General features: G+C 37.1%; 1 protein-coding gene across 1 annotated transcript in view; it reads left to right on the forward strand.

Moving 5' to 3' along the window:
* Positions 1 to 18,829, forward strand: part of KCNQ1 (potassium voltage-gated channel subfamily Q member 1) — a 74,333-nt gene extending 55,504 nt beyond the window's left edge. Inside the window, exons 5-17 of the mRNA XM_072421822.1 lie at positions 358 to 436; positions 1,467 to 1,563; positions 2,349 to 2,489; positions 4,838 to 4,948; positions 5,392 to 5,487; positions 6,410 to 6,532; positions 7,194 to 7,329; positions 8,077 to 8,203; positions 8,395 to 8,470; positions 10,012 to 10,106; positions 10,722 to 10,768; positions 12,808 to 12,869; positions 14,009 to 18,829. Coding sequence (XP_072277923.1) covers positions 358 to 436; positions 1,467 to 1,563; positions 2,349 to 2,489; positions 4,838 to 4,948; positions 5,392 to 5,487; positions 6,410 to 6,532; positions 7,194 to 7,329; positions 8,077 to 8,203; positions 8,395 to 8,470; positions 10,012 to 10,106; positions 10,722 to 10,768; positions 12,808 to 12,869; positions 14,009 to 14,209 — 1,391 coding nt within the window. The 3' untranslated portion in view covers positions 14,210 to 18,829. The remainder of the gene's footprint in view (positions 1 to 357; positions 437 to 1,466; positions 1,564 to 2,348; positions 2,490 to 4,837; positions 4,949 to 5,391; positions 5,488 to 6,409; positions 6,533 to 7,193; positions 7,330 to 8,076; positions 8,204 to 8,394; positions 8,471 to 10,011; positions 10,107 to 10,721; positions 10,769 to 12,807; positions 12,870 to 14,008) is intronic.
* The last annotated feature ends 3,585 nt before the right edge of the window (positions 18,830 to 22,414 follow it).

The raw sequence follows: 22,414 nt of genomic DNA on the forward strand, positions 1-22,414 counted from the left end.
ATTCCGTAACTGACACCAGGCTGCCTATTAATATGTTGAGACAAACATCTGTCCTAGTTTCATTTATTAAAATAATGTACCTGTTCAGACCTACTTACAAATTCAACTTAAGAACAAACCTACAGTCCCTATCTGGTATGTACCTCAGGGACTACCTGTACTGTTTGTAATTCCACTAAAAATGTAACGATTTGCCTGGAGTTCAGCTTTTAATTTATTATGTTCATTATTTATCAGTGTCTGCCTAGAACAGTTGAAGATATATTAATTTTCAAGTGATGCACTATGCATATGATTAATGCAAATTATTTTTACAGCCCTTAAACAGCAATTGACTACAGTCTTTTCTTTTTTCAGATTTAATAGTTGTTGTAGCCTCTGTTATAGTTCTATGTGTGGGATCAAATGGACAAGTATTTGCAACATCAGCAATTAGGTAAAGATACTTCAGCATATCATGACATCATGAAAGGGTATTTTCATTGCAATGTTCATTTTGCCTCAAACCAAAAGGCCTGGTGACCTCAACAGTAACATCCTCAGCTCTGACAATCCTGGTTCCTAAAGTTTGGCAGATGGATTGTGTAATTTATTTTCACCTTGTTCATCCTAATAGTGGTTTCAGAGTTGGTTGAAATAAAAGGCTTGACTCGTAAAACATGTCATGTGCACTTAGGATGGCTTCTGCAGTATAAAATAGCTTTTTGTATTACATGATTTTAAAATCTGCCAATAAAAGTTTCCCATCAAGTCATAGTAGTGACATTATGAGCCTTTAAATTATTTTGTCATACTGTATTTTATAATAATTGAAAAAAAGCTATTTTATATTGCAAATGAAGTTCTGATTTGAGATGATGTGCTGATGATTCAAGGACCATGTGATCTTACTAGTCATTGGGTCACAAAAGGCAGCCGAGGTGCATTGTTAAACACCTGTGATTCATATAAATAAAACCACAGGGACACATTAAACCTTTAGGTTGTCCTTTGGTGTCTAGGTGTTCCAAAGCCATCTCCATTATCCTACTTTAGTGGAGCATTGTTTTTAGGGTGCTCTTGGTTGTAGAAATGGCAGCATACGGGACTGTCAATAATAAAGCTGATAAATATATATATTTTTAGTTTTACCAAAATTGTATGGCATATGGTAATCTAAAACTAAAACCAAAAATATAACACATTGCTGCCTACTATTCCTGATGATTCCTAAAACTCAAATATTGTGTCATCTTGTCTACATTTATTAATTTCTGTGTAGAGAGCCATAGTTGTCACACGTCTGCTTTTATTTATTTTTGACATACTGGATTGATGGGACTAACTGATGAAAAAGAAAAGTTTTTAGTGGTTTATTTGTTACCTTTAAAACAAATGCAGTCAACATATCAAATAATATATTCGTATCACTCTTTCTTTCGATCTAATGAATGATCTTTTGTAATTTATCTGGTGTTGTCTGGCAGGGGGATCAGATTTCTGCAGATCTTACGTATGTTACATGTTGATCGGCAAGGTGGTACATGGAGATTGCTTGGATCAGTTGTCTTCATACATAGACAGGTATGTTCACTTTCAGATATGTTCTACTAAACATAATGGAAACCTCAACAGAGAAACATAAAGGGTTACCATTGCTGAAAATAGTTAGTTGTTATGACCCCCAGGAGTTTTTGACTTAATAAAGTGGTTCCAAAATTATCATAAAACAAGCAGAATGCAGTTATCCTGCCACATTCTATTAGCATTGACTACTTGAGTAGCAAAATATGGAAAGTAACTTTGACCTCTTTTGAACCTCTCATTGACAAAATAATTAGTAAACACATTGGGCCTCATTTAGTAAAACTCACCAAGGCTGGAGAAGATAGACAATCATGGGTGGACCTAGGTGATCCAGCAAACCTGTATTGGATTTCCAGATCCATTCCAGGTTTGCTGGATCAGCCAGTTTCACCAATGATAGTCTGCCTTCTCCAGTCTTGGATAGGTGTCATAAATCTGGTCCATTCATTGAGAAAAGTTAGGCACATGAGGGCTCGTGGTTTAAGTAAATGAGTATGAATATACAATTTTGGATTCCTGATTATTATATTGCATATATATTTTCTTGGAAATCTTGGTGGAAATACCACTTTTAGGCAAGTGTTAGATTTCCCTGCAGTTGTGCAATGCCTTCTAGAAGACTTATGTTAGTCTATTAGATAAGTTAATAGGTTTCTGTCTATGCATGCTCCTATGCAATCAATGCAATAGTTGTTTGCAACCCAATTGATAGAGAATCCAGCTGTCTGACTGCTAAACAGAAATATTTTCACACTATTTATATCCTGTTTTTTGTCTTCTAGGAACTGATAACCACACTGTACATTGGATTTCTGGGATTAATCTTTTCTTCATATTTTGTATACCTTGCTGAAAAGGATGCTATTGATAGTTCAGGAGAATACCAGTTTGGTAGCTATGCGGATGCCCTGTGGTGGGGAGTAGTAAGTATTTGCATTAAATGTGGGTAGATCCTTGGACAATTTATCTTAATATGTGGTTTCGGATCCATATGGCAGGCACTTCTATTCTCAAAACAGTACCTTCCATCTCAGAGTATCTCAGAGTTAAGAATACTGTGTGATGCAAATACCCACTGCAGCTTCCAAGGTTGTTGTCTGGACCACACTGCCATTCTTACATGCAATCCTATTCATCATTGAGGATGTACATCATATTTTCTGGGCAATAGAACGATGTGGGGTCCAGGGGAGGCAGCCCAAAGGTAAACCTGAGAAGTTGTAATTGATTTGTGCATAATAGAGTACTCAGGATTTGGGTCTCTGAAATACTCTGAAGATAATTGGAGAATTATCAAGCATCTACTTGTTTTTTGGATATGCTAAAACTTTTAAGGCAAGCTGAACTCCTATGTTAACTTTGAACTCGGTATTGCATTTTGGAGATAGAAAGTTATAATTCTAGTAATATTTGATTTTTTAAAAATCTTTTAGATTGTGATGGGAATCTGATCAATGTAGAAAACACATTTGCCTTACATTGTGTTAAAAAATGTTATAATTTTTTTGTAATACATTGTGATGGACATGTTTGTTTCTGCTTATCAGAGCTTTGCTGTGATTTTAAAAACAGTTTTAACCTCATTCAACAGGATTTTAAAATACAGTACCCGACATACAGGTAACACATAGATGGAAAATTTACAATACTGTAAATTAAAAAAAACATAAAAAAACAACAACAACAAGCAAATGAAATAAAAGAAAAATGGAAACTGTCATTGCTGACTACTTTCTTAAAATCCTTGTTGCACTAGTAGCATTGTCTCAATCATACTTGTTCCAGGCCTGTAATAGTTGGCAACTAGAATTTTTCAGAAGGCCAACAATGACTCCTGTATCTTTCCCAAGAATTTATTATGAATAGGGATTTGTGGTGGTTTCAGTTTTGTATTACTGATGTCCTAAAGGACTGAACCTTGCCAACCCTTAATATAACAGTTAATAAAGAGTCAAAGGAAAGGAGGGTTTTTTCTGGCATGGTATAATGTTGTATTGATCCATTTCATAAAGCAATTCAAAAGATTCTCTTCAAGTAGACCACAGTAGGGTTGTGGTGTTGCGAGACATTCCTAGCAATTTAGGCCCAGAAGGGCACAATACAAAGATCTTCTAACATTGAATAGACTTGTGCAGCCATAAATTGTACTTGTAGGTGGATATTTGTCTTATGAACCGTTGAACCCAATGCTTTTCGCCCTTAAGCCTTCTTCAGGGGTAGCAGTTTTGTTTTTCATATATTCTTTGTTAATAGATCGTAGTCTTGATCTAAAGGTTATTATTCTACATCATGTTACTATGTTATAATTATGTTCTACACTATATATACCATGTGTGTGTGTATGTATGTATGTATGTATATATATATATATATATATATATATATATATATATATATATATTTGATTTGAATGTAATGATCTGAGGTATGATGATGGTAATGATCCTAACGAAACAAAAAACATAACAACTGGGCAGAAGATAGGTCCCTTTTCCACTGTCTCCAAAGTTTTTATCTCAAGTTTTGTTTTAAATGGTATTATATTATGAGCTTTAAAATACAACCTTTATAATCTAAATATCTAATGTGAACTGGTTCATTTAACTGCCATCATACCAAGGTGTATTGACTTACTTTTTTGTTACTGCCTTCCCATTTCATTCAGCAGCTGAGTAAAATAAACAATACCTTGTGTAAGTTCACATTTGAAAGTAGGACCTTACACATGGCTGAAGATCTTCTTCCCCTCACCATTCTTATGTATTCATGTATTCAGTATTTGGTGCATAAACCGCCAATTACTAAGCATTATAGTTGCTGGAGGAAGAGAAAGGGGACTCCAGGAACTCCAGGAAGGTACAAAGGAAATGTTAAGATGTTCTGCTGAGGAGCGTGGAACTTAAGTATACTTGTTGTTTTGCTTGGTATTGGCAAAGAAATTGATCACTTTAATGGAAGAACTATAATAGGGTCTAGCAACCAGTTAAAAAAAAAAATTTCATTTTCCATGTACAATGTGCCAGAATGCTGCTGATACCAGTAGATACTAGAACATTTCCTAACTCTATTTAATGTACAGCGCTGCGTAATATGTTGGCGCTATATAAATCCTGTTTAATAATAATAATAATAACTCAGATTTATTAAAAATCCCAACAAATTTATAGACTCTAGTCTTGTTCTAGTCTTGTTTCTGTTTTTACATTCTCCTATGGCAGCCTTGTGCAACTTTTCTGTATGTTGTCTAAATTGTTTTTTCTTCTTCCATTAGGTGACAGTTACAACCATTGGCTACGGAGACAAAGTTCCTCAGACATGGATTGGGAAGACAATAGCCTCTTGTTTTTCAGTCTTTGCAATCTCATTCTTTGCATTGCCAGCGGTATGTTCCCAGTCTGACATGTACTTGTCCAGATACCATATATAATATATATATATATATATATATATATATAATCAGTGTTCTCCCCAGACTCTTTTAGCTGGGCGCACCACCCGTATTTCTGAGGGCTTGTGCATGGTTTACCCTGGAAAAGAGATAGTAGTAGGTTCTTCAGTGGGAAGCAATATGGCTTAAAGAGTCTGCTACTGATAATATTCTCAAAACTTGTTGAGTCCATGCCTCAGTTGGCTGTTTTTGCAGCATAAGGAGGACCTACACTATATTATGCAAGCATGCATGCAATGTATCAGATGTCACCTTACTCATTTTCTAGTAAAGGTTCATGCTTACTTCATGATATGTAAGAGGCCCTCAGAATCTGTATTTGCTTAAAAAGTTCAACATTTTCCTATTTACTTTCCTAACTATGTTTTGTCCTTCAGGGTATCCTTGGCTCTGGTTTTGCCTTAAAAGTACAGCAAAAGCAGCGTCAGAAGCACTTTAACCGCCAGATTCCAGCAGCTGCATCTCTTATACAGGTACAATGAGCTCTGTGTGATTTCATGTGACACTAGTCAAAGCCCTGATCTATAACACACACATGCACACATGTAAAAATACATAAGGAATCCCTAGAACACTTTTAAGCTAAAGCCAGCAAAATGCCTAAATATCCTGTAAAAAAAAAAAAAAAAAGAAAGAACATTTTTGGTTGATATTTTTGCAAATAAACGTGGAAGGCCTATTGCTGTATCAAGTCACCTCTGATTAATGTTCTAAATTTTATTTTTTGAAAAGTTGCTAAGATAAGATTTACCTGTGAAAAATTGTAAATGTTTGCCTTTCCTGCTGCTCATGCACCTGACACCACATAATTAATTGGGAAAACACTACTTCTTGGAGTGTTAACATTCTGGGTCCCCTGAAAGCTTAATAATTCTTCCTGCTTATCTTAATGTCATTAAACAACAAAAGCTGCAAGGAACCCAAAAGATGGACACCCCAATTTGACTTTGGGGTATCATTTTCCAAGATCACAGCAGTGTCCTCCAAATAGGCAGCAGGAATGGTGAGCATTTATGATATTTTTTATGGCTAAGTCTTACCAGTCCCAGTCTCAGTGGCAACTAAACACCCTCATTACTTGTTTAGGCAACACAGAAACAGAAATCTTCCTGAGATAAAGAGAGATTAAAACCTGAAGGAAATCTTGTATTTCCCCACTTCATTCACAATTAAAAAAATATTTATAAAGGCTTTAGCAGATACATTTTTTTATCTTAAATTTGATATTTTTAAAATTGTTTCCTGAAGGTTGTTTAGTCCTCACCATATAGTCACAAGGAGTAACTTTTGTAGACTTGCTGATATATAGCTCTGCATACCTGTGCTCATTATCAGTGTACTGTATGTGATCTGCTCTGTGTGATAGGTTGACTTTTAGCTTCTTCTGTGTTTCAGACAGCATGGAGGTGTTATGCTGCAGAAAACCCAGACTCTGCAACATGGAAAATTTACATCAGGAAGCCCTCACGGAGCCAAAACATCATGTCGCCTAGCCCCAAACCCAAGAAAACCGTAATGGTACAGTATAGCTCTCCTTACTCCAACAGGTATTGGGAATGGAACAGGAAGATGGGCTTGTGAAAGCATTAATTAATGTGCTATATGAACGATTTACCAATGTGGGACCAAAAATGTTTTCCTTTACTACAATGTTCATTTTAACAGATCAACTTTTTCTTTGTGCTGGGGAAGGTTTACATTATAAAGTATAACTGGCTGGATCATAAATATGTATCAGAGCCCCTTCCCAATTGTTGTTTTCCAGTTGTGAAACAGCTAGCTGCAGTCCTTTATTACTGGACAGGATCCAATCTGTAGCATTCTTGGTCATGTGATCATGATGACAGTGCGGGGTATCATGAAAAAGCTCTTTGTTGTAACAAAAGTGTGTGTGTGTGTGTTTTTTTTTTTTAAATTTGTGTTTTGAAAAAAAAAAAATTTCCTGCCCCATATCACTGATTTAGAAATTGCAAAGCCAAATTCTGGTGCCATGATTCACAGAGGGGTTCCCTGTCAAGTAAAATAAACACCTGGAAAACCGAGTTAGCATCTACCCACACTGAAGGTACTGCAGGGCATTACTGTGCAATAGTCTGCATACCTAACCCCATAGCTAACCCAATAATAACCCTTTATTTCTAGAATATTGGCTAAGCCCAATAAATTTTATGTTTTTTAGGTTAAAAGGAAGAAAATTCGCACAGAGAAAGAAGAGGGCTCCACAGAGAAAATGTTAAACATTCCTCATATTACATACGATCATGTGGGAGACGATCGAAAAAATGACTACTCTGTGGAAGCCTATGAGAATACAGGTGAATAAAAAATAGCCAACCAAATGTCTGCTTTCTGTTTCCATCCAAACAGCGTAGCAGACAGATAAAAAGGATGAAAATTTTTTAACCTCCTTTAAAAATCGTGCATTAAAGTAAACACTGGTGTGATCCGCCCATCATGGTGGCTTCTGGATGGGTGTTTTTTTTACTGAGAATCTTTTCCAGTGCCTATAATTCTGCCGATTCCTCACTCCTTACCGTCTGACTTCTCTTCCATCTAGCTTATCAGTAAGTGCCATGACCTTTGTGATGCCCACTACGGACTCCCCTTCATTGTGGAATCCCTGAAAGGACAAAAAAAGATGTCTGGTTTTACCAAAACATAACTTGAAACACTATTTTCAAGCTTCCAAAAAAGTCTCATGGTATATGTTAGGACAGTGCAGACCCTATTCTGGAACTGGAGGAGAAAAGTTAGGACATGTTTTAAAAGTATTTAGGTTGGCTAGGGTCTTGTTTATAAGCTATAAGTAAGGGATGAAAGTCTACATATTTTAATTCATGAACATTTACATGTTAAGAAATGAGCCACTTATCTCTCCCCTGATTTCTTTCTCCATATCTCACACATAGTGGTAGCACTTTGCTCTCCTATATGTTTATGACTATACTATGACTCTATCATCAAACCTCCCCATTATCCTTTAGGTTTTTTTAAATGAAGTAAGTTTTATGAAAAATTTACTCATTATGTAATAAGTGTATTCAAATTTACCCTCCATACAGTAACTAGTAGAAAGAATTTTGGGCTGTTGGATGTCGGCACTGGACCTTTCATCAGAACAAGCAGTTTCACGGATGATCTAGAAATGGAAGCAGACACTTTACTGACCCCCATAACGCATATCTCTGAGTAAGTCTGCTGTAGTACTCCAATAAGCATTCCAAAAATGACTATGCTTTCCTAGCCTGCGCTGGATAATAACATCTGTAATATGAGTTTTGTAGATTATCTGCATTTTTAATAAATGATGGTACTGTATGATTACATTGACAAGCCTAAGTGCCTAAAACAAATAATAATCTAGTATATCATTGTGTCAGTTTACGGGAACACCATCGAGCAGCAATAAAAGTCATCCGTAGAATGCAGTACTTTGTGGCCAAGAAGAAATTTCAGGTGAGACTTTCATGTTACAAGTTACAAAAACACATAATGCTCTTGCTTTAAACTGCACACTCCTTTTCATCTATCACCCCACCACTCACAGCAGATCTATGCATATACCCCACGCCATATGTTCTCACTGTGTCCTCACCTCTTGCATTCTCCCAAAACCATGGGTGTACAGTGCATATCTCTATACAGCCAACACTCCTTCACTCATCATGTCTCTCCCTAACCCCTACCTCATTGTGAACCTTTGCTCCCTACGCAGTGTACATATATTTATCTTTGATCATCTTACAGTGGACCCCACTTTCTCTCCAAAAACAATACATGTCCCTTTAGCCAGCACAATATGCTGCTTTCCGCAGTCAGTCTATCGCTCTAATCTAACCTAAATCACCTCACTTTCACAACAAATGTACCACCTAACAGGGCATTACACCCAGTCTATATCTTGCAGCTCAAACCACATTCGTTCCACCCCTTTTTTCTAGTTACTTCATATTCCCTGCTAACAGAACCCCCTCCATTGACAGACATCCCTTAAACTTCCTTATCCTTCCCTGCATTCACACATTACTCCCTGGAGTATTTGTTTCCACACTAAATCATATCTCTTACTATCTTCCTTGCCCCTTTTCTGACCTAAAATGTGACCCAATGGACACCCTTTCAGACACCCATCCTCAGCCACCTCACTCCACATCTCTCTTTACTGTGTGCCTTTTTGTCTTGATGCCCAGTGCCATGTGCTGTGAAAGATAAGTGGCCCATTTCTTTTTATGTAAATGATCAGGAGTTAAAATATATTCACTTCCACCCCTAACCTATAGCCACTGTCTTGTACATGCTGACTACTATTATATAGTTCACATTCTTCTGCAAATATTTCCCACCATAATATCTCAGTCTTCCTTTGCTAACGGATTGATATCATGCACACAATACATACAAGCTGCCTATCACCATCTGCTTAGCAACTCTCCCCTATGTAAATGGCCCCAATTGGATCCTTTCCACTTTTTTCTGCACATGCTGCCAATCAACATGCCCTCCAGACTCTTGTGCCCATGCTGGTCACCAATTCTGTTCTTAAGCACTCATTTCTGCATTTACTGCTTGCTTTTGTACCCTTAGTACTCCTCTCATGCACATACAATCTGCTGTTGTACCTTCTCCAATATCTGCTATGCACTCCTTTCTTGCACTTACCACTCATCTCTATATCCTCCACACTTCTCTACTGTACATAGCCTTGTCATAGCATCTGAACTCCTTTTTTGCACATGACTCCATTGCATATTTTCCACACTGCTCTTATGCACATCTTGCCCACTAAACACCAAAATAATTATTTAGCATGATTTGTAATATACCTGTACTAAAAGTTTTGTTTTGTTTTTTTTTAACAAAACACAGCTATATCAGCAGTTGGTAAACTTTAGTATTTTTAACTTTAATTCCTGCTTAAAGATGATTTTACAACTTCCACTTATAGCCCGGAAAACATTTGTCACACATTCTTATTGTTTTCATGCTTATATTTGCAGCAAGCCAGGAAACCCTATGATGTACGGGACGTCATTGAGCAGTACTCACAAGGTCATCTTAATCTGATGGTCAGGATCAAGGAGCTCCAGAGAAGGTGCTGTGCTAGTTTCCTATTGTTCAGCAGAAACGGTGCTCATTCTTGCATGGCTCAGCCTGATAAAGAAGAGAAAAAAGTCACCTTTATGCCAGGCTGTGACAAACCGACATTTAAGATTGTTAATGTTTTTCAAAGTTACATATATCTGTGGTAACTTTCATTAGTTATATCAGGATTCACTGATAACATTTTATCTTAATACCTTTGTTGTGTTTTTCCCCCTTTACTTTCCATTAGAGGAAAGTAGAGTAGGAGATTAGAGGAAAGGGGTTTGGTGGTAACACATTTCCAGTCTTGGGATAATAACGTTACTGCTTCACAAATACAGAACATTGGATAAGCCCAGATCATAAAGTTTTAATGGCATGATAATCAGATATAAATAAGGAAAAAAAAAAAAGAAAGCTCAGTCACCACATCTTTTAGAACTGATAATCTGCAATGCATTGCATTTTATTTCTCTAAAACAAATACTGACCTCCCACACCTTTTGTGACCTCCCACACACACTTTTGTGTTTTTTGTGAACATCTTGAGGTACCCAGAATCAAGTAATCACAAATTCTAAGTTACTTGTATCTCTAAATTTGTGTTTACTCCATTTCTTTACAGGCTTGACCAGTCCCTGGGGAAACCCTCAATATTTCTCTCTGGCTCAGGTAATGTTTTCCTCTTAAAATAATTGGAATATATAATAGTACAGGTAGTACCGGGTTACATACGAGAAAGGGAGTGTATGTTTTGTTCTTAAGTTGAATTTGTATGTAAGTTGGAACAGGTACAATGTTTTAATAAATGCAATTAGGACGGATGTTTGTCTTAACATATTATTAGGCAGTGTGGTGTCAGTTACTGTATAAAATCCCCACTGTGAGTTAATCACAAACAAAGCAAAAAAAAAAACTTTATGGAGCCTAGACATGCATTAACTTCTGGAGAAAACTGTGCTTTCATATGCAAAAAGAAACAAGTGCAGAGTTTGTCTTGGTCATTAGAGAGTTGATAGAGGCTGCAGAAAGAGCTCAGTACTTAACATCACCCACAGCCTCAGCTGTGTTTAGCAAAACATTTCTTCTGCAAGTCATGCAAACCACCCCCTCCCCTCCATCCAGCCTTTGTCCTGCACAGGAATGAGCAGGGAAGCCCCGTTCGTATCTAGGAGTTGTCCATATGTAGGATGTCCTTAACCCGGGGACTACCTGTATAGAGATAATTTGACTAACTTTAGAATGAGATGCATGCATGACAAAGCTTTTTATTTCCATCTTTACCAAAATGTGATAAAATGAATGTGACTTTGGTTACAGCAACTTTATATATATGGATAAAATAGTGAGGCAATATTTGTCATCTGGGCAGATTGTACTCTTATGTGGACTTGCATAGGGAAGAAAAGGGGGGTTTACATTAGCAAGTATTTTGTGAAGACAGGTTTACTTCATTTAGCACTTTTAATAAGTTGTGGACTTGAGTTTAAAAGCTTTTATTTCCATACATGCAAATACATTGGGAACACTGCATATTCTATTCCAAATCAAAACACGAAGAACAGCATATCAAATCATTGTTATTCCTTTTCAGAAAGTTGGCTGTTCAAAGTAATAGCAGTATAGAATTTAATTAGTGAAGTCTTTCATTCTGTGAAAAACAGGAATCAATTACAGCCCTTATTTAAGAAAGGAAGAGAGCAAATGTTCTACATCCTAGTTATAGTGCATTTCTCTCTGGCCAAGAGATGGCAGCAGATACCACGCAGGACACCTTCAGAAGCCTACACAGTGTTAGGCAGGTAGTTTAATTTTATGGCTGATCAGTGTTTATTTTAATCTTAATCACCAATATGTAGTAAAATTTCTTGCAGTGCACAAATTATTATTATAGACATGCATGCTCCAAAGTTTCAAATGCTCTTGGGGCTCTATTTATAAATTATTACCATCAATTTCTCTGAAACTCGCTGACAGATGGTCCTATCTTTCTAGGTCACTGGTCACCAACCGGTGGGATTGCAGGCTCCGGGAATGGGCTGGTTGTGTCTCTGGACACAACCCGCCCACTCTCCCATGGCAGGTCTGAGCTTGCAATGTGAGAGTGAGGGGTTTCTGGCATCATGACATCACTATTGGGGAAGTTTCTTCTCCTTTGACTGACACAAGGCTCCCCGCACATGTGCGGTCTGAAGCCAGTAAGTAAATTCAGTGGTCTGTGGGTCTGAAAAGGTTGGCGACCACTGCTCTAGGTGTATTCTTTCCATTGCCTATTAAAAATAATGACTTGTTCTGCCATCTAGAGACCAATCTCAAAATTGCACAGCTGTCACAATAAGATCTAGCTGTCACAATGCTATCCATGTAAGCAAATATTATATAATATTTATATATAATATATAATAGAGCCCTTAGTGGTGCATTCACAAGGAGCTATATTCTCGATCTAAAAATTGTAAGCTCCTAGTTCCACTTCTAGCTGCATATATCTGTATAACTTTGTATGAATTTGTGTTGTCTGCTCTCTTGTTCTGAGGGTCCTATTTATATCTTCACCAGTATACTTGCATTTTTTTATAGTAGTATATATGAACCACTCTTTTGATTACAATTTAACTTTTTTGTGCTAGCTTTGTTACTTTAAGTACCTTGTGAGGAAAAAAAGACATTTACTTTAACTCTTTTATACATCTGCCGTTCTTTCTTTCCAGATAAAGTGAAAGATCGCGGTAATAACACTATTGGATCCAGATTAAACCGCGTAGAAGATAAGGTAAAAATACTTTATTGGTAATCTGATGTCAAACGTTCATTGAAGGTGTTATCTCAATTTTTTGTTTATGTACTGTAAGAACTTTAGTCACTCCAGTTTTTGAATAGGTACTGCTACCCCAATCTGTCATTACCAGAGCCTTCGCCCTACTCTACCACAACAATAAATAAAGGGCTGTCCCTGTGTTAGGATTTTTAGCTAGATGGCCCATTAATTTCTGTTGTAATAACTCCAAATAGCATTTTATTTATGCACTTACATATATATCAAGTAATTAATGGTCACTCAGTCTAATGTCCCTAGCATTGTCTAATGCCATTAATATAATCTAGGGCCATTTTTGTAAAACCAGTCAATAGGTGCATTTGCTTCGGGGGTTGGGGGCTGTTGCACATGGAGTGGGTAATTTATCATTTTACTTAGCCTTTAAGTGTAATTATGGTGTTGGTTGGTTCACATATAATATAAAAAACTCTATAATGGTGGCTTTAGGGGTGAATTCTGATCACTATGGAGGTGGCATGATTGGTTAAGTGACTAGCATTCTTGCCTAGGCTCGAATCTTGGGCAGGACACTATCTGGATGGGGTTTGTACGTGTGGGTTACTTTCCACATCCTAAAACATGCAATTGGGCTCATTGGCTTCCCCTCAAAAAAAGGTAAAAGGTCTTAGACTCTGTTCATTATAAATGACTACAGTAGGGATATTGGATTGTGAGCCCCTTTGAGACACAGCTAGTGACATGACTATGGACTTTTGTAAAGTGCTGCATAATGTTGGCGCTTTGTAAATACTGGTCAATAAACTATAATCGTGCTGTGTGCTGATTCTAATCCATAAAAAGGAGCTGCTCTCAAGGTCTCTATATTTGTTGGGTGTAAAAGCATGTTACTTTGCATTACATTGCAAGTATGCTGGGGAGGTAGTTTGCGGAGCCATTCAAAATGAAATCCACCAATGCATGTAACACATTACTGCCCCACAAGGGTATTAAAAAACCGTTAGAAAACAATTGGGAGTGTCACTTTAACATAATAACAAGGTTACTGCTAAGTGTAGAGGTATAGCTGAAAAATCTTTGAGAACATTACCTTTCTATTGCTTGTGAGATCATCATTTTTCTTTTTTCCCTTTTAGGTTATGCAGATGGACAATAAGCTAAATATTATAACTGATATGCTTCAGCATCTCCTTGCCGGCCAACAGGGAGGTCAACCAACAAGCCGATCACCTCACAGAAGTAATTCCTTAAATAATGGAAACAACCTATCAAGCAGCACCCTTCCTACCTATGAGCAACTAAATGTGCCAAGACGAGCCCAGGACAATATTTCCTGATGAACAGGCAGATGTGAAGATTGACAATGGTTACCATATAAACTGGCTCACTGCTGTACTCCATGCAGCAATTCATTATTTTAATGAATGCATTTTAAATGGAAAGAAGATTCAAATTAATGATGTAATTAGACTGGCTAGCCAATATCTATAGGTAATACTGTAAAGGGGGTTCAGCTAATTGTCTGCAAACCGATTTGTTGATGGTTTATTGATGGGAAGAGAGCACTCTGGGTATGTGCTAGATGCTATCGTGAGTGTAGAAAAACAACTTTCTCTCACATTGATGATTTTCACTGCAACTTATGAATTAAGGGGCCATATAGAACTTTGGTTTTGCTGGAAAAGTATCCGTGTCAGAACGGAACAAACACATTTTATATGTTTTTTATGTAGCTGCACATAGAGTGACTCGACTCGTGGATTTGGAAGGCAGGTTATACTGCATTTCTGTATCGTGTGCCTTCTCATATATTCTCTGTAGCAATTTATAGGGTTCACTTTGGCTGGTGACATAAGTATCTCAGCATGATTAAGTCTCTCTCAATTTTTTGCTAAAGGTTTAGGGTGATCTCCCCTGCTAGGATACTGGACAGCAAAGAGGTCTCGTTGAGATAGAACCCTTCCCTGAGAAATCCCATTTGGATAAAGCTGCTCTTTAAAGAACCAGTAAATCTAACTTTGGCTTTTTATAAGCAAGCCAGTAATAATACAATGACTGTATAAAGGTTTTTATATCTTTACAGAATTAGAAATATGTGGCAACACAACATACAGCCCTGTGATTTGTCGTATTAAATCATTTCTGGTGAAAGAGACCAGAGTCTGTCTGATAGTGTACCATATGGGGGTTGCAGGACAAGGCTAGCCATATGGGAAAATAATGAGCCCATAAGATACCTTACTACTTCAGAAATATTGGAGCATAGTTCCTACCAGATTCCAAGTTTTGCAGGGTAAAGGTAAGAGCAGGGACACTACATGCTGTGCAATAGACTTTTTTGGTTTCTCTTTCAGGGTAAGATCAATAAGAAATCTCTTATATAAATAAGACAGTAATTTGGTGTTACTGGCTCTTTGATTTTATGATGTTCTCATGTGCAGACAAGGGCTTTTGACTGGGATAGAAATTATAGTGATAGCTAGGTTTAGGAGTAGCATTCTTGTTATAAATTGTGATTTTTACTTATTTTTTTCTTTTTGTAGCATAAATGTATCGGATACAAATCTTTTTACACTTTCTGTGAATAGTACTTTTTTTGCTTTATAATTTTATGAACACTAGAACAATCTTGATAGGGTGATGATATCTATGTCCTTTTATTGAGATGCACCAAATAACTGCAAAACTGAACAAAGGAACTGAAGAATGTTGAGTACTGTACTTGTAAGAGATTACCACTTACATCTTACCATTATAATCCTATACTTCACTCATATATTTAGGGACAACTCTCATTTAAATTGGACAAGCTTTCATTGTGAAACCTCTACACCTAATGAAGTCAGGTATAATGAAGGTTTTTTTGTTCAGGTATTTTTGAGAGCTTCCTGGAAAGCCCATTTGGGGTTCTCCTTGTGCACTACTGGCTGACCACTGACATCTTCACTGACCAGGAGTGAATGCAAATGACAGCAGGGAAAAAGGGCAACCTCAGGAACTATTGTTGCTCTTGTCATATACAATCTCTCCAGGTTTTGGGATGCCTGGGAACTTCTAGAAAGTGTTGTTGTATTTTGGGGGCTCCTTCACACTTTTCAGCTCCGTTGCAGTGCAGTAACATGTGTGTTAACATGTTTCATTTAAAACCTCATGTATGGGAAAAAAATGTCTGCACCACTCTTTTTTTTAAACACATGCACATAGTAGTGTGCAGTGCAAATCTATTGTCTGCTACTGTATTTGTGTGCTATGGTGCTACACTAGATAAATGGCACCACAACACATAAAGGTCTGCATATTCTGCAAGGTGTGCTGCCAATTATGAGGTCATTGGAGGTTCACGTTAAATGTGTGATTGTAGGGTGATTTAAATGAAGGCTAGTTAAAGTGAAAGTTCCCCCCACACTTTGGCATGCCTAAAACATGCAAAAAACAGTAAACAGAAAATGTTACATACCTTAGACCGCAGCTGCCAGCCACTTCACCAAGTGTAACATTACTGGACCTCTTTATGGGGTCCCAGGTCTTAGGAGATCACTCCTGTAATGTGAAACAGTTTGAGATTTATGACACTGGGCTACACTTTTTGGCACTCCCTCCATTTTTCTTTTTGCAACTTCCTTTTGAACAGAACCCATCATATGTGACATGTGATTAGCATTTTAAAGCTGAACTCGAGGATCCTGCAACCATTCCACATCCTCAATAAAACTGCTGCTTTATTAAAAAAAAAAAAAAGAATACTTAGTAGAAAGCCATGTTTTCCTGATTACTTATAGGCAGCCATGTCTTAATACTGCAGAATTCTCCACATGTCTCACCCCTTACACAGCATGCAGACCACTGTGTTGAGGCTTACCTATGATATTTCATGATGTGATTAGGAGTCCAGGCAAGTAATAGGTGAAAGAGGAGGATCATGATGATGCAGGATATGAAGGAGAGGAGTTTAATGATGCTTTCAGTCACATATCCCAAAAATGAGGTAAGCTTCTGAGAGCTCCAGGAGATTCTAATGCATGGTTTTTCGGAACACAGAATACAATTTACGAAGACTGGACTAGATTCTACTAAGAAGCTAAAACTGCAGTTACAAATATTTACAAATTGTAACATAGATTTACATAATCACATGTCATGTCAGTGTGTGTAACCATCATTACTAAACCTACAAGTGCCTTTATCAGTGGCTTTTATTGTATTTTCCTAATAATAGAATGAATGGGGAGGTAAAACTCATCTTAACATTGTTCATTACAACAGAGCTTGGATGGTTGTGTTTAACTCCATATTGTGCCATTCTCATGCTGCATGAATTCTCATGCTGAAATGAAGTTTCCTTGTCACTTCCTGTTCAAATAACCAAAGGCAGCCAAAGCACAGTAAAACAATCTGGATGTAAAATTCACTTAAAGTCCACTGAAATATATTTTTGGTTAGTAAAATGAATTTAAAAGTAGTGCACTGCAAGCTATAAATGTTTCTTGTCATCTTGAGTACCAATAAAAGGAACTTCTGCTTACCTCATCCCTTGCTCCCCCACCAGTTGGCACTTTTTTTATCCAATGCTTTGGGTTGTGGGCGAACCTCATTGTCCTTGCTTACCGTGCAGGTCTGCTGGTTTTGCAGTGTAGATGATGACGTCAGAACCTGCAACCAGCAAATTGCTGTAGGGAAGCTGCTTTGGAGGATCAGTTGCATGGGTAGAGGTAAGCCTGGAGGAGCAAAGGATATGGCAACCAAAACTGCTTTATAAATGGTACCTTAAAAAAACAGGCGGCCCTTGTGGTGTGTGAGGAGCCCAACCAAAAGGGTAGTTTTGACCTGTGTCCAGAGATAAACTTGAACTATTTGCTGCTAGTCACCTACATGGGTTGCAGCTATTAGGAAACCTTTAGTAGAACAATCCTACTACCAAAATTGCATGATTAGGTCAATAACTGTCAAATAAATAGTTCCCTATAGAGCAGGCTACATAATCAATCAATCACATATGCATATGATGTGATGTGCAGTCATACAAGACAAATCCTTACTACATGCTACTGGATGTTTATTTTCCATATACCTGGGAAAACTGGACATTAAACCTGAATTAGTGACACCGGCTAGCATGGCTGTTTCTAGGCATAGGTCATTTAAGTGCTTAGGGCTTAATCTGTTGGTAAGGGTGGAGATTGTATTCTATGTCTGGATTCTGCCTGTAAAGGATTGTCCCTGCTTCCTGTGAGAGAAGAGGAGGCCATGAGTAGGAAAGAAGTCAGATATCCTAGCATGTCAGGCAGAGACTGAAATGTTTCATTTATTTATCTGAGTATGTGCTGGTGCAGATGTGAATGTATAATTTGCATTTGCATATTTATATGTGTATAATCATACGCTGGGGGAGGTTGGTTGGTGACAGTAGTTTCCTTAGCCTAAAGCACCAAAATGGCTAGAAACGGCCCTGCTGGTTAGAGATTTGTGGAGTCCTTTTAATTGCACATGTAGAAGTATTTTGCTGTTTACACACTTTGAATCTAGAGGTCCCACCTTTCATTTTTAATTGTTTTTTCATCCCATATGTTTTTTTATATGCAGAAAAAATTCCCAAATACACTAATAGGTGGGTTGTTAAATAACACAATGCAAGGAGCCTGCTATGCACAACTGCTGATGGCATCCAATGACGGGTCATCTTCATGCATTTAATAATTGGAGTTGCCATCAGCCAATCTCTCCTTGCATTTGGTATCATACGCCTCGCTCCTTGTAATCAACTAATACTTCCCAAAGTCCGTCACTTGGTGATGTTTAAGCTTGAACCTTTATCAAATGCTCTGAGTTTCTGCAAATCATTACGGGCATTATATTACAGTCTGTGAAATAAGTACCTGATTGTTTTTCCATTATAAAATCACAATGTAATTCAGGTTGTTGATTATTCATGATTTTGCCAATAAAACACTGGTGCAAAATTCTGAGTTTATTCATTTTAGAACAATCTTGAATGATAAAACTATACTTCTGTTGTACATGAAACTGTCCATTTTGGTACAGGTCTGGCTCTATGTACATGTGTGGTTGTGAACTTTCTTTGTTACTTTCTTACTTTAGTGTTACTTTCTTTCTACAGTGTTTGCATATTCTCCTTTGTTTTAAAGGATGATAAGCATAAGTGCAATAATTGGTGCCAAAATCTCATTGCCTCTATTACAGTAAACTAATCAACTATTGGATGGTGCTGCTCCTTGCAACATTTTAATAAATCTGGATAAATTTTACCTTTTGTAAATGTTATTTTCATTAGTGAATGTTACTCAAACCTGACATTTTTGGTAATATTACTTTACTATAAATAGTTTTGATTAGCTTAGTTTGAGGCCCATGTTATCAGACACATGAAGGGGTAAAAGCCTGTCTTGTATCTGATGCAGGCAGAAAGGCTGATTGTAGGGGCTTACACACAGTAGAGCGCTAAATATTGCCAACATGGAGACATTTTTCAAATGAATTGGTTGGCAATAATTAAAGTGAAAGAAACACTTTTACATAGCCTGTGAAAACACCCCCGTGCTCCCTATTTTTGGGGATACTCTCCTTTTTAGATTAGATTATACATGTACAACCTACTTAATTATTAATATTAACAGGATGTTTATAGTGCCCACATATAATGCAGTGCTGTACATTAAATAGGGGTTGCAGATGACAGACGAATACAGACAGTGGGACAGGAGGAGGAGGAGATATGTAGTGGTGGGAAGTAGTGACAGTTTCAAAAGCCAGAAAATGGGTGGGCAAGTTTGAAAAAATCAGTTTTAAGGGCTCTTTTAAATTAGCAAAAATTAAAGCAAGCCAAATAGGACGAGGAAGACTATTGCAGAGAGTAGGGGCAGCTCTAGATTTTCTGCTGCTGACAACCTAATATGTAAAAAATATTTATTACAAAGTAGTAATCACTCTGCTTCTTTAATCCTCAAAACTTTAAAGACATTTTCCCAGTGTCTGTATTGATGTTAAAATATAGGTATCCTATTTGTGGACAATGCTGCTAGCAGCAATATTTGCATACTCAAAAATTACCACTAGATGGCGACAAATCCACATACAACAACACTAACCATTGGTAAAGATAAGAAGAGAAGTGTGTTCCCCTTACTTGAGTTTTACAGTGAAAGTTGAGCCACCTCTTTGATTAGTCTAAATTGAACACTCAGATCAAAGGAGGGAAAGAAAGAGGTTTTGGGCTTGCAGATAGTTTTGAGAATTAAAATTGTTGTAAACACATTTGGTAAAGTAAACAAGTTCGGACAGATCTATACCTCATAACTGTTTGACACTTCACAGTATATGGGTAACATTGTACATATGTATATTCAAAGAATACAAAAAAGGGTGAGCAGTGTGCAGGGCCGCTCACTGCGCTAATTAGGAAGGAGCAGCCTTTATTAGACAGACTCCTTTCAACACACAGCCTCTCTGGCTGTTCGTAGACCAACACATGGCCTTTTAAAAGTTTTTTCCTTTTCTCCATCTGTATACTGCTTGCAGGTAGGATCAGTTCTATGTTCATGGACTTGTTTTGACCCAATTCCCAGTACTTATACTTATATCATGACCATTATTTACATTTACAGCATTTTAATTTTTGGAGCTTCATGACACTCTCAACACCTGTGCAACTATCTACAACTCCTCTTTCCGGGTAATTGTGGTATTTACTGATTATAATAAAGATCTTTTGGATCTTTGATCCCCTTCTGATATACTCATAGATATCAATTCCCCTTTTATTCTCTATCTTGAGTAATTAAGATTTAAATAGTGTCATTTGCCACACACTCCTTTCTATATTAATCTTATTTGTTACATTTATTATACTGTTCTAGCAATGGGAAGGTTAATTGCCAGTCTCTGCTTTTGACCTGCTCTAAAGCACCTTTGGATGAAACTTCTTTCTTTTGGGGTCACCTATATCCCCCCACACCCAGTACTAGAACTGATTAGAGTACTCAAAGTGTTCCTGACCTGGGGTATGTACCCTTAATGACCAGACATCCTATTTAGCCTATATGTAGTGCTATTTGTATTACTAATATACTCATTTTTTACCTAGATACAGCCTTTACCTCATTCAATATTGATATCAGTAAATTACTATAAAATTTACTAAAACTAACTTCTTGCATAAGTATATACCATTTACAGCTTTCGTTTCAGGTGGGCTTTAAAACTGTTTAGGCACTGTCAGGTTATATGGATTCTTGGGTAAAATTGCCTTTGAATAGTCCAGCGACAAATCTTATATTGGATTGGGATCAGGATTCTGATCTGACTCTTTCCAGACATTAATAAATAGCTGTTTTCAAAACCATGTTATGTCCTTTTAGTTTTGTATGCTAAGGACCATTGCATTTTAAGATAAATCTTCTCCTGAGCCCTAGTTTGTTGCAGACTAAATTAGATTGTGCTCAATTATATCCAATATTTATGTAATATTCATTCTACTTTTTATCCTTCCAGGGCCCTGCTGCAGAATTTTACCCTCTGCATATTGGTTCCATCACCATACTTTAGGATGGGATGAAGTCTTTATATGAATTTGGCTTTATAAGACCACAGAACCTTCATTTAGCTAACTTTGGAACCAAACACAATGATTATTAGAAGGTATTGTTTCTAAATTTGAATAGTGCTCCCTACAATCTGCTGAGATTACCCTTTTATTCAGGTTGGTATGGAAAGACTGAAAGTAAAAAAAAAAATCCTACACATATACTACCGGGTATGTTATTACATCATTGCAAAGTCATGTGACTGCATCATGTATTATGGTATATGTGTTCTGCAAGGGAGATCTTGGATGTAAATTCAATATGCAAGAGAATGGTGGATGTTTGCCATATGTGCCCTGCTATTCGATTTTTGTAGCAGTGAGCTTCACAAATTGCCAAGATTTTTTTACCATCTAAAGTTAATACTATTATAGGAATTGCACTATTTTCTCAGTAAATAACATTTATATTGTAAGGGAAACATTCTCAATTGGTATGGGCAGTGGTTAACCATGTATGTAATAGGGACACCTAGGAACATTCCAAGCAGCTTTTTTTTAGTAAGGAAGCAAACAAACACAGACAAAAAGTCATTTGTTCACCCAAGCCTCTATCTAAACTCAGGTAAGTTCCTGACTAGGGGGGTGTCCACTTTATGGGTTCCCCAAAATAAACAGGCAGCACCTTTTTTAGTATTATTAGAAAACCTATTCACCCAGCACCCGGAACCCACAATTGCTGGGTTAGCAGTCAGCTCAACAATCAGACCCTAATATGGAGTACCTACTAATGTGAACCTAGGAAAGGGGGCTTTATCCCACCTAAAGCCCCAGGACCCAGAACAGAATGTATTAGGACAACAAGAAGACACCAAGGTTGTCCTCACCATTTATAAACCCTGGAACTCCTCACCACTCACAATCCTTCCAGTCAATGCCTTGAAATTACAATACATAAATCCCCTTTTTTATTCCACAAAATGTTAAATAAAATACTTCATTAAAA

This window comes from Pyxicephalus adspersus, chromosome 9, assembly GCF_032062135.1.
Source record: "Pyxicephalus adspersus chromosome 9, UCB_Pads_2.0, whole genome shotgun sequence".
Lineage (NCBI taxonomy): Eukaryota > Metazoa > Chordata > Amphibia > Anura > Pyxicephalidae > Pyxicephalus > Pyxicephalus adspersus.